The following is a 13,689-nucleotide window of genomic DNA, read 5'->3' on the forward strand; positions in this document are numbered from 1 at the left end:
TGCAAAATACAGCTAAGGTAATCTATTCCTGGGATACGAAAATCCTTAGGTTTTTTTCAAAAATTCAAAGTTTTGTAACAGGAAATTTATAAAAATGACCATATAATTGATATTCCTGTCAACCCCGAAGTGCTGACTACTGGGCTGGTGATACCCTCGGGGACGAAACGTCCCCCAGCAGTGGCATCGACCCAGTGGTATTAATATTTATCAAAGGTACTAGGATTATAATTTAATACGCCAGACGCGCGTTTCGTCTACATAAGACTCATCAGTGACGCTCAGATCAAAAAAGTTAAAAGCCAAACAAGTACAAAGTTGAAGAGCATTGAATAGCCAAAATTCCAAAAAGTTGTGCAAAATACAGCTAAGGTAATCTATTCCTGGGATACGAAAATCCTTAGTTTTTTTTTCAAAAATTCAAAGTTTTGTAACAGGGAATTTATAAAAATGACCATATAATTGATATTCCTGTCAACTCCGAAGTGCTGACTACTGAGCTGGTGATACCCTCGGGGACGAAACGTCCCCAAGCAGTGGCATCGACTCAGTGGTATTAATCTTTATCAAAGGTACAAGGATTATAATTTAATACGCCAGACGCGCGTTTCGTCTACATAAGACTCATCAGTGACGCTCAGATCAAAAAAGTTAAAAGCCAAACAAGTACAAAGTTGAAGAGCATTGAATAGCCAAAATTCCAAAAAGTTGTGCAAAATACAGCTAAGGTAATCTATTCCTGGGATACGAAAATCCTTAGGTTTTTTTCAAAAATTAAAAGTCATGAAATGATGCATTTATTAGAAAATTATATCCATATAAAAGCTAACATAAATTTAAAATTTCAAAATATATCATTAGTATAATCCATTTGAAAATATCTTATTTACACCGTATTTACTTTAAGTTTAATATAACCAATAAACTTTTAAGAATAAACCCAATTTACATATATTTTTAAAGTTGTATAAATCTAAAATTTATTTTCTTTTAAATTGCAGTAAACCTATTTAAATGAGAAATTTAAATTAGGGAAAATTTAAGTAAATTTAATAAAATTAGAAATTTAAAGCAGAACAAATGTCTTTATTTTTCTGATTTAAACCATTTACTGTAAATTAAATTTCAAGTTTACAAATGCAATAATGAGAATAAACTTATTATATACTAAATTAAATATTGTTAAATTTTCGTAAATTTGAAAATTATTCATATGTAATTGCCAGTAAATTTAATATTTAATATCAATTTATTACCCGCAATAAACTGTTTCAAATGTTCTAAGTAACTTCTTTCTTCCTTTTTTGTTTGTTTGTGTGTTTGTTCGTTTGTTGTTTTTTTTACGATTGTTATAAGCGTTTAAAAGGGGAAGGGGTGTGTGTAAATATGTTGATAGTTTGATGATTTACAAATCTACAAGATTCACAATTAACAAGAGTGTTTGTATTTTTATAAAGATGGTTAAGTGAGACTTAGGCCATAACCTCTTGCACAAAGGAGTATGTTCGATAAGGTCCTAAAATGGCCCCCTTTTTCAGCGTAAATTTCAAATTCAGATTTATCGACCAATATCACGATAAATAACAGCAAATACATTGACTAGCAAGGATATAAACTATTTTGTTGAAAATTTTACGTTTCTCTGTTTCATTATGACGTCACAAGTTGTACTCATATTGATTTTTCCCGAAAAATCAATGAAAATGGGTAAATTTTCATAGATTATTGGACAGGAAACATAGAGCGCATACGTCGACAACAAAAATCTTTTAAAATAATGTTAGTAAATACATTTCACATGTCTTATTTGAATCTTAAGCTTGTCGACGCCTGCGCTCTATGTTTCCTGGTCCTTCATTGGGTTGAAATCTAGCTGATTTGTCAAATTTCACCAAAATCCCTTATTTTGACCTTGTTTGGATGTAAAAATCAACGTGTAAGAATTAAATTTTGACAAAAACAGGTCTGTTTAACTTTCTAACATGTCTTTAAGGCAACTTAAAACATGTATTGTCACGTAACTATGAACTTCATAATTGGGGCCAAATATGGCCCTTACCGAACTTACTCCTTTGCTGTACTATATGGCTGTAAAAGTTTCAAGCTTCAGGTGTATCTTGACTTGCTAAACGCCTTTATGTCATTTGTCGTTTTTTGTTCAGGAATGAGGTAAAAAAGAAAAAAAAAGAGTTGCATTTTGCGTTACATGTTGTAAACGTTAAAAAACGTTAAAAAAAGACACCGACACTTTGACTCAGCAAAGGTAATTCGATCAATCAGTAATCAGAAGACTCTGGACTATGAATCTTAGAAAAGACTGCACTGAGAACATTTTCACATCAAACAATTAGAATCACGAAATTGCAACGATAAACACCAAAATCGAGCAGCACACCTATATCAAAGTTCCGATACTCAAGAAGTACATTTTGCAATATAAAACTCTGAAATTATATTTTTCTTATTTACACAAGAAGCCCCGGAACAAGCTATTTACAAGTATAAATAATAAAGTAAATACATTTTATGTGGTCATATTCTTTATTATACACATTCAAATGGCTACATGTTTGAAGAAGTGTTACATATTTGGCATCACATTCTGATCAAACCTGAAAACGTGTTCATTATATTTCTATATTCATTTTTTACATTAAATTTATGATTTCTTTTTTTCGAGAAGTCAGCGTATTTATAAAAACCATAAAAATAAATGTAATGAATTTTGTGAATTGATTAAAAGTTTTAGTGGACAAAAATGATAAGACAAAACAAATGAATAACACATCATAATCAATGACATACACATGCTACATTTCATTTAAAAATAAACATGTACATTATTGAAAGAATAGATCCAAGCGAAAAAAAATTTACAAAAAATAAACAATTGTGTACACAAGTGAAAATATGTTTGTGTGCAGCGCGTGTGTGTCAATCCGCCGCTTCCCTTTCCCACCAAGCATATCAAATGGTTTTACGTTAAGGGAGAATGACCCGTGGTTCTTTTCATGTTTAGCTAAAACTGAATATAAACACAATTTAATAAAATGAAACGAGACGGCAACATAAGTTCAAATTAATTCGTCGTAATAAGTTAAACAAGACCATGTATGCATGTCAAAATGTTTATTAGTACATGTACATGTATCTGAAATGACTGATGGTCAAAACTCCATATCACCTTAGCCAAACATCCACTCCAGTCCCTTGGGCTTTTTGGGACACGGTCTATCTGAAGGCTCCCCGACTGTTCTTTTGGATTTTAATCTCTTCCCCATAGCATTTAACATACGATCGTATTTTCTATCCAAACGCTGTATCAGCTGTTTAAACTCTGTCGACACCCACGACAGAGGACGTGTAACGAAGATAGAATCGTCCTCAGAATCGGAATCTTCTGAGGACATGGTTTCAATCTCCAATGCTTTCATGAACCTTTCCTCCTCCTTTGGATCAATTTTTCTTTCTTTTAGGGTTCTTCTTCGGTTGATAAGTTTCTGAAAAACGATACATATGTACAGTATACCTTAAATGTTAAACTCAGAAGATGGTGAAATGAAAATTTAAGTAAATACCACTTGATGTATAATTTGGATTATTTCCCTTGCATCACTATCAACAAACGAAATTGAAATCGCTATAAATAACGAATTATTAAGTATTGGTACCTTGTACACTAGTTGTTTTCGTATATAGCATAGGCGTATCATCGGGGACACTTAACTCGGATTAAATTAAACAGTGTGATTTTAGGGTAAAATGGGTCCCCCTCTTTTACAGATTTTAAACAAGGCGCTCTCCTTTTATTCAGAAAAATCCGGACCCGTCTCTGAGTAAGCGATTTGTTAAAATGGTAATTTTCTCATTTACAAAAAAATATTTACCTATGAAAACCATGAATTAACCATAATATACGGAAATGATACATGAACCTTCAAATCTCTAAATCAAACTGCCTACAACAAATTGATTACGTTTAATTCATTTGAACTCATCAAAAGCATCAAACATCTCCTTACTGTTATATAAGTTTCAATGTGTCTTTAATCAATCTTTATTGAAATTCCTATCTTAAGAATAATTATCGCCGATGTTTATTCCTTATCCAGATGACTAAAACTGTCTCAAGTATTTATTTAGTACATACCCTGTGTTTTCGGCCATAGAGAACCATTTTTCTATTATGTTCTTTCTTTTTCCCTGTTAACTCCATTATCTCCTTCTGTTTAACAGAATTGAAATACGTTTCAATCCCACCTGCAGAAAAAAAATAACTATGTGAAAATATCAAACCTAAAATTAATACTTCAGTGCCAAAGCCTACATGAAATAATAAAAAAAAACCAGAATAACGCCTCGAACACCAGTACAGTTTGAATTAAAGATCCATACATGTTACGCATTGATAAACAAACTGAGGAGAGTTGGGATCCCGCCAATATTTCAGGAGCCAGTGATTCATTGGTTTTCGTTTGTGTATATGTTACATTTTTGTTTTTCGTTCATTTTCTGTACGTAAATTAGGCTGTTAGTTTTCTCGTTTGAATTGTTATACATTGTCATTTCGAGGCCTTTTATAGCTGATTATGCGGTATGGGCTTTGCTCATTGTTTAAGTCCGTACGGTAACCTATAGTTGTTAATATCTGCGTAATTTTGGTCTCTAGTGGAAAGTTGTCTCATTTGCATTACCACATCTTCTTTTTTATATAAAAAGTTAAAAGTTGAGGGATTTTAGAGCATGTGTATTCTGTTGCCATAGTTAAGCGTCCTTAAGTTCAAAGGACACAAACCGAAACTATACCGACTACGTCGGAAAAAAAGCGATGTAGTAATGACAATTAATAAATTAGGGTAAAGAAAGAAATCGGATACTGTCGTAAATTGACGGCCATATGATATTCATGGAGGAATTTGGGGATGATCGAATCATTCTTTTCACTTTTTACTAAGCGCGTTTATTTGATATTGTTTTTGTTGTTTTGTTTGTTTTGGTGTTTGGTTGGATTTTTTTTTTTTGGGGGGGGGGGGGGGGGTCGTTTGAAAAAAGTAATTCCCAATCCACCATACAATCATAACTTTAGGAAACAAGTGATAAAACGCATTGGATAGGTAACTTTGATCGCCTATAACGACTGTTACAAAATATTATAAGTATAAGTGCTGCAGCTATAGATGTACTTACTCCTGATCACACCCTCTTCAACAGTTTGATGCTGACCCTTCACATAGATCAAAATCGCCTCTGTCATTGCTTTATTTTCTTCAGAATTGCATCTTTGAATATAAGAATATGTTCATCATCAATTTCCTTATTTTGAAATTAAACTCATATAGTTCGTTTATTGATACTTTAAACATACTTGTAACAGAAGGAAAAAATGTGGACTAGCCTTCCTTGTCCTTTATATTAAAAAAAAAGAATTGTCACTATACATGTAGGTGCATTTACGTTGCATACAGGGGACACTTAATTAAAAGGCGGGCTATACAGTTCATAAAAGGCAGAAACGTTTTGATTTGATAACAAAATATTTAAAAAAAAATAAATAAATAAAAAAAATAACATCCATCCGTACATTGCTATACTTTTGTTTGGCAACATATAGGTACAGCGACTCCTTGGACGCAATAGAACGACCATAATCCACATCATTGAATGAGGAATCGGATGGTATATGATTGCTTTAATTTTTAATAAATATGCCGCGTTAAGTCTAAGCCAGCAATTTCTCTGTTTTCTATAAGGAGTGTGCTCTTCCGTCCCACTGCCCAAGCAAGTTCTTAAAAGGTCTTCAGATGTCAAAGTCATCTCGGACTAGGTATTCGATTGCTGTTTTAAGATACATGTTATACTCACTTAAGTACTGTACCGGCTGCAGTTTTTGTGGTCCACTTTAACCCATTTGCTCTCTTATTATGTTTAAATCCGTCACGTACAGATTGCTGTAAAAAGTTTATTTCGAATGATGAGTAATGTATAAAAAAAAATGAAAACAAGTATGTTAATTGATTACACTGTATCATCATGACTGTATGCATACATGTATATTGATAACTGAATATTTGATTGGTTAAGGCTACTAGTTGATTCCAAGTGACATTAAATAAAACAACAGTAAGAAATGAAATACCTTTATATATGCAGGCACGTGAATCTCATTTTTACTTTTATTCAGCTGCTTTCCATTTTCTGGTCTTTTTTCCAAAGTTTTTAACATGGAAAGGCATTCTCCAACAAGAGCATTTTGTTTGACAAACTGTTCTTGGAGAAATGTCCTTGATTGTCAAATAACTTCTCAAGTGTCTGAAAATACAAATATGTTGATATATTTAAACTTTCATTGGTATTATTAATAATTCACCAATCATGTGTCAATTTATAGTATTGCACCGTGGATTAGACTTGAACATAAATATGATGATTGAAAGTTATTGAAAAAAAGAATAGCATGAGATCTTAAAAATAACCATGTACATAACCCTATTGCCTACAAAACTTAAGTATAAATTGCGTTTTTTTAGTTTGTTTGAAATACTGTCAATTTTAATTTCGTACAAGAAGAGATAATTCATATGACAATATGCACTTCGCTTTTTTTCAGACAGGGCAAACAAACTGTGGCTGTGCAGTTAATATATAATTCTTATTTTTTTTTGAAAAAATTATCAATTAAATGTGCGACATAACCTTGTTAAATATAATATATGAAGCGGTTATATTTAAAATTGAACGTGTAATGCCTTCAAATAAAAGAAATAGATTTTCTCCAGCTTAGTTTCCTTTTAGCGAAAGACCTTTATGTATATATATATATATATATATTGGCGTTTATACTAGCACTTAAGATAATACATTTTTAATCTCCAGGTTGTACGTACCCAACACCTTGACTAATATAAATATTAATTTGGCTCGTTAAATTTTCTTAAAATTTTGACAAAATGTTTACTTTGACCCTTTGACAAAAAATTTTAAAAAATCAAAAATTTGAATCAACCATTTTATAAGAAAAATTTCATTGGTTATAAAGCAGTTTGACTAAGAAGCCTAATATTTAAAAAAAAGTTATTAAAACGTTTAATTGAATTTCGGAGTTATCTCCCTGTAGTATTAGGTACAACCTTAACCAAAGCATTCATTCAAGGAACCGTAAAAGCTGTCACATCAATCAAAATGAAATATCATTAAACTGATAAAAGTATCCTTATCAAATCTAAAATGGAAATGACCACGCCACAAAATGATAAAATTATAATATCGCCTCATTCATGCCTATCAATTCCCAATCGTCATTATATATCGTGGAAGTATGTCAATTTATTACTTCAATTGGTTACACACATATGTTCATAAGTTATAAAGTGAAGTACCTTAATACACGAGCTGGATATACGTGAAGTGTTTTCTTGTTGCACTCTACCCAGTAAAGGGGTACTGGTTTGTCGGGTATACGAGCGAGGAGTATCTAGTGGCCCTCCACAAGCACCTGATGAAACTGTGACTGGGCTATTTGCTATACCTGGACTCTCAAAATGTGGCCTCCATATCTGTGCTGGACTTGGGCTTCTTCCTTGCTCTGGGACTTCTGAAGTCTGTGATGACTCAAGGAACAAATGCATGCTGCTGTCCCCAATATCCGGATCCTCATCAGAAGACATCAAAGAGTTGAAAGTTGACATTTTGAGGTATGTGCAAATCTTAGAATTCGGAGTTCGTGTTTAGAGAGTAAATTTTTATATAAATGAATATGTGTATATATTCTGATCTTTATAGCCAACTTGCAGTTGTTACAACTGCATGCCACATGACCAGAAACAGATTTATCCTATGCAATTTACAGTGATCCTCGATGACATCAAAGTTCTTCATCTCTATGTGTATAAGGGATCAAAGCTTCCGTATTTGACATATTAACAAAAGCACTCCTCCTTTCTAGTTAGTCATACAATAGTTAGTGAATGGGACGGAGAAAATAATTATTTGCAACAATTGTGATAATGGTTCAGAAAGGAGCTTCAAAATTAACATTGTGCTACTCATTTACAGATCAAAGTATTTGTATACATTGCATGAACAATATTGTTTAATTACCAGTTCAAGAAATCTTTCAATATTATCATGTATAGATATTTGACGGTTAAAAAAGAGACTGATTTATTATGATACATGTTTTTATCATTCATATACTACATTTGATATTTGATGATTATTTTCCTTTTTCTATCTTTCAGTAAATTAAGGTCGCATATTAAAAAGTGCGTAATCATCTCCCTTTATTCATTTGATTATATTATGTACAATTATCAAGTCAATAAAAATTGTAACAGATGTTAAAAAAAATAATAAACTTTTAAGGGACCGAGTTTTTTCCTAAAAAAATATTCTGATCAAGCAGATAATTTCTCGCTGCATTGTCTGCTCTATGGTCGGGTTGTTGTCTCTTTGACACATTAACCATTTCCATCTCAATTTTATTCAATTATAAGCAATAATGAAAATTGATAAATTAAATTTCATTATTTTAAGGCCAAAGTTACCGGACCTAAGCCCAATTAAAATAGCACGGGGAAGTCATAAGAAGCAAATATTATAAAAGCACATTTGTCCTTTATAAAACTCGCAAATGTCTAATTGAAAAAGCTCAAATTTCTTATGAAAAAGCGCAAATATCCTGCGCCGTATTGTATAGAAGATACATGTATGTCTGTCAGTTAAATAAATTCTATGAAGGTTTAACAGAAATGCTGACGTTGAAAAAGAGAAAATAACCCCAAAAATGAATCTTACTGGTTATGACATCACTAGACATGCTAGATAAGGATTAGTTTTGTTACATAATTTTTATTTTATAATTTTAAGTTTCAATCATACAAAAGAAACATGAGAAATACAGAGGGATTTGGAATTAATAAGAATTGATATAAATCCGTTCCTCAAAGAAGGATTGTTATATCTAGATTTTGGCGACTTTAGTTGCAGTCAACAAATAGCAAATTTGTAAAACTGCATGTACAGTAAATATTAAAACTGTTTGTGTTGGTTAGAGACACATTTGTAATGATGATGACTTGTAAACTAAGACCGTGTTCACATCAAACGCTATGTACAGTAAACATGTTCACATTTGGTTTAATGTAATGTACACGGTGACGTCCCATTAGTCCGACAACTATTATTCCGACAGTCCATTATTCCGACAGCCTAATACTCCGAAAGCCCACTATTCCGAAAACCCTTTACGCGTACGGTCCAAATACTCATACGGTCTGGAACATATATATAGAAAGTATTCCGGAAATACCTTAGTCTAGTGTAATATATATACGGAGTTATTTCTTAAAATATGTTATTACATAAACGTAATAAAACAGACAGGCAAGAAATTAGTTAATCATGATACCCTGATACTTGACTTGATAAGTGTCTAAATTATGGGTTCTCGGAGTATTGGGCTGTCGGATCAATGGGTTGTCGGACTATTGGGTTGTCGGACTAATGGGTTGTCGGACCAATGGGCTGTCGGACTAATCGGCGCTGTCGGAATAATGGCGTGTCATGTACACTAGTTTCACATTAAATCTGTTCACATCTATACACCTTGTTTAGCTACATGTACAAAATATTTGTTCACACTTGTAAACTATATGTCATTTAGATGTTCATTACCTAGAACCGAATTCAAATTTTCGAACAACTTTTCTAGCGTTTAGGGAACGACCATTTATCTTTAAAAAAGGGGGGGATGAATTTGCCAACAATTTGATTAAAAAAAATCGGATCATTCAGATGATAAGAATGAACAAATATTCTGAATCCAAAGTTTCCCCATACATTATAGTGTAAAATATTGAATTGGTACCATCGAAAACAATAACTAATTATAAACTTTCGCGCGAAAAAAAATTCAGTCTCAGAACCATTGACACTATTATTTAGAGAAAATATTTTCCAAAAAAAGTGTGGATGTTGTATGAGAACATTTGATTTGATAACTTCCAGTATACAATTTTTTTTTTAGAAAAATCAGTCATTTCTTATTGAAATTCATATTAGAAATTTTAATATATAAATATAAAGATAAAATACTAAAAACACATATTTTTGTTTTTAATTTTTTGCATTGCAAAAACTTTAAAAGGAAATTAAAGGGGGGACCTTGTGTATATAAAATTCAAACGTCAGAAGATTTTGCCACTAGCTGATTTTGATAACAATTTATTTATGTAGAACAGTACTTTTACAATACATAATACACATGTGGTTATTTCTGGTCTTATCTTAGATGTTGTGGTAATCCGAAGATTTCCAGCTGTGATGACAAATAAACAAGTGTTTGAATTAATGGTTTGCCAATTAGCTGTTAATATAGGCTATTTTGCTGAAGACACTCAAAATCTGGCGTTTGTCCTATAACTGTAAAGTTGACTTCCTAGATTTGTCGTTTTTACTCAGGGCGGCTAACAAACTGGACCTCGTTCTTTTATATAGATATCAAAAGTAAACATATTAATTAATTAAATGCACAGCATGTTATCTAATCTTATCAGATTAAGTAATTACACCCATTAATTTTATTCAGTTGGAATGCAGATGCTGACTATTACAGTTTTGTAACGACCTTGACTGGCTTTAATGCCCTTGCAAAAGTTTAATATTTTTTTTTATCAATATGCATTATGATTTTATGGGAAAAAGGGTCTTCAAATTATTTAGAAAAACATAAAAAAAGTATTTTATTTCCTGTACTTTCCAGGTATGCATTTATATGTTACGGACCATGTTGAGTTTGTATAGCGGGGGACTAGTATCAAAATCGTGTTTGAATGCAATCGCATAAATTATTTATGCGATGGCATAATTCATTTATGCGATGGCATAATTCATGTATGCGATTGCATAAATATTTATGCGATGACAAACATAATTATGCGATGGCACAAATGGCGTCTTATGCAATCGCCTGATTAATTTTTCAATTGCACAATTTTATTTATGCAATAACATAATTATATATGAGATCGCATTAATATAAATGCAATCCCAAATGTTTATGCAATCGCATAATTACATTTACGGTATGGCAAAAATGATCTCATCTACAATCTAACGGAACGGTCATTTTCTTCCATTCGGGGGATGGGAGGCAGCAGGGGAATACTTCTGATTTTTCGTCATGTCCCTTCTTTATATAGACATTAAAATTTACCCCCCCCCCAAATCATAATTTCTACTAACCGGATGACTTATGCAAATTGTGCAAACCTACTCAGTTTGCTTTATAATGTGGAATTCTGAATGCATTTATTTTATCTATCATATCTTCATATTTTTTTTCCTACATGCATGCCTTTATATTCTCAACTCGTATTTGAAGCTGTCTTTACTCATGGTAGATGTTATATGCGGTGAAACCTGTGGCATGCAATTGAGTGGGACCCCTTATGAAGAGACTTATTATGGTCTCATAAAACATCTCAGATTTTAAGGAGATTCCCGATTTTACTTAAATCAATTCAAAAATTCTACAGAGAAACTTAGTCTTGCTGAAGAATATCTTAATTCAGAAGTTTATGAATACCTGTACACACTTTCAAAATAACCAATTTATATAAAATGGTATATAGACATATTCTTAGAGGCATGATATTTTTATTAGTTGTTAGTGTCTTTGAAATAGCTGTCAGGTAACTGCGAGTACTCTCGGCTCTGTTCATTGTGTCTTTTTTGTGTCGGGATGTATAAGTACCCGGCCACGTCCACTTGTAATTTTTGTCTATCTGATGAGTTAAGCCTTTTTCAACTAATTTTTATAGTTCGTTCTTATGTTGTACTGTTATACCCAGGTTAGTGAGAGGGTTGGAACCCCGCTAACATGTTTAACCCCGCCACATTATTTATTTATGTGCCTGTCCCAAGTCGGGAGCCTGTAATTCAGTGGTCGTCGTTTGTTTATGTGTTATACATATTTGTTTTTCGGACATTTTTTACCTAAATAAGGCCGTTAGTTTTCTCGTATGAATGGTTTTACATTGTCTTACTGGGGTCTTTTATATCTGACTATGCGGTATGGGCTTTGCTCATTGTTGAAGGCCGTACGGTGACCTATAGTTGTTAATGTTTGTGTCATTTTGGTCTTTTCTTTACAAGAATTAAAATGATGTACGCCAGACACGACTTCAGTAGATACAAAAAAGCAGCAGTGACGCTCGAATAAAAAAGTTAAAAGTCTAAATACATTACAAAGTTAAGGAATCTATTCCTTGGGTAGACAATCCGTAGCTTTTCGAAAAGGTCAAAGTTAATAATAGGACTCACAAAAGAAACAAAAAAGAAACAACTCAAGGTCAGAATAGAAATGATGACCGTGCTTGAAAGTCACATGTGAAGCTCTTTCTGTCATGTCCTGAATTTAGATAACAAAAACGAAAATAAGCTTTCACGAGTAAATTTAATAGTATTGCATGCAAGTAGTATCTTAGCGCACGAAATAGTAAATAGAAAGCATCTCATTGATACTCAGGAAAAGAATACGCATTTGCATCAACACATATCTTAAACATATAGTTGAATTCGAATGTCAAACGGTCTACATTAAATGTTGTGACTCATGATTCATTGACATTTTATACGGAATTTTTGAGAACGCAAACCGATAGTGTGCTTTTGAAATGTGATCTATAACGTAAATGAATCAAGAGGTGTAGTATCGTTGGTCAACACAATGAATGCAATTTTCAAAACCAGACCATATAGTACAAATATGTAGATGCTATACGATTAAACTATTAAAACAAACAAACAAATGCTATACGATTAAACTATTAAAACAAACAAACAAACAAAAATTTAATACAACAACCTGTTAAGACCTGTAAAAACGACAGAAAAATTTCGAGACGTTCCGAGAATTTTATTCTGACTTCCGGTCGAGAGATATTGATTGGCCCATAGACACATCCAAAACTCGCCAATTTATAAGCATGAACCCCCTGAGGGGTTCATGCAAAAAAAATTACGGATCCGATATAATTGCCATTGAGAAAACTTTCCGCAAGAGACCAAATGAGACAGAAACTAAGAGCTATGGGTCACCATGCGACCTTCAACAATGAGAAAAGCCTATACCACTTAATCAGCTATAAAAGGCCCCGACATTACAAATGCACTAAATTCAAATGAGAAAACTAACGACCTTATTTTTGTACAAAAAAAGATTTGAAAAACAAATATGTAACACATCAACAAACGACCACTACTGAATTACAGGCTCCTGACTTGGGACAGGCACATTCATATAGAATGTGGCGGTGTTAAACATGTTAGCGGATAAATCCTCCCCCAACCTGGAACAATGATGTAACAGTACAATCAACATAAGTTCGTTTTCTTTGTTGTATCATTAAACACACAACTTATCAGTTGTCTTTTGAACAGCAAAAGCAAGCATACGACATGAAAATAACACTAGCAAGCCTCACCACTTCTCTCGACATTGACACAAATGGCCTTGTATATAGGTTAATATCCATGGTGATAAAGATAAAAGAAAATCAGTTTAAGCTCAAATTTTGATGTTTTTTCTCCATCTTACTTAGGGTCAAACAGGATTACCAAGGCCTCTAGTTCATGTAGTTCAACATTTACTATGACAAAACAAAACGGGATGGTCGCATTGGTCGGTCT

At 32.6% G+C, this 13,689-nt stretch overlaps 1 protein-coding gene across 1 annotated transcript; it reads right to left on the reverse strand.

The window, feature by feature from the left end:
* Nucleotides 1-3,004: 3,004 nt before the first annotated feature.
* LOC134706319 (uncharacterized) lies at nt 3,005-8,229 on the reverse strand. Its single transcript, XM_063565158.1, has 6 exons — nt 7,377-8,229; nt 6,137-6,309; nt 5,863-5,948; nt 5,188-5,279; nt 4,151-4,260; nt 3,005-3,500 (listed from the first exon to the last, which is right to left on the reverse strand). The coding sequence occupies exons 2-6, from the start codon at nt 6,221-6,223 to the stop codon at nt 3,186-3,188; spliced, it is 690 nt and encodes a 229-aa protein (XP_063421228.1). The 5' UTR covers nt 6,224-6,309; nt 7,377-8,229; the 3' UTR covers nt 3,005-3,185.
* Between the last annotated feature and the right edge of the window lie 5,460 nt (nt 8,230-13,689).

The sequence above is a fragment of the Mytilus trossulus genome, chromosome 1 (genome assembly GCF_036588685.1).
Source record: "Mytilus trossulus isolate FHL-02 chromosome 1, PNRI_Mtr1.1.1.hap1, whole genome shotgun sequence".
Classification (NCBI taxonomy): domain Eukaryota; kingdom Metazoa; phylum Mollusca; class Bivalvia; order Mytilida; family Mytilidae; genus Mytilus; species Mytilus trossulus.

Excerpts from the sequence above, each read along its gene's own strand:
- LOC134706319 (XM_063565158.1), bottom strand. The coding sequence starts at position 6,223 with ATGTTAAAAACTTTGGAAAAAAGACCAGAAAATGGAAAGCAGCTGAAT. Across the intron at positions 5,280-5,862 it reads GCAGCCGGTACAGTACTTAA|ATGCAATTCTGAAGAAAATA; the intron begins GTGAGTATAACA and ends TTATATTCAAAG. Across the intron at positions 4,261-5,187 it reads TGAAGAGGGTGTGATCAGGA|GTGGGATTGAAACGTATTTC; the intron begins GTAAGTACATCT and ends TTTTTTCTGCAG.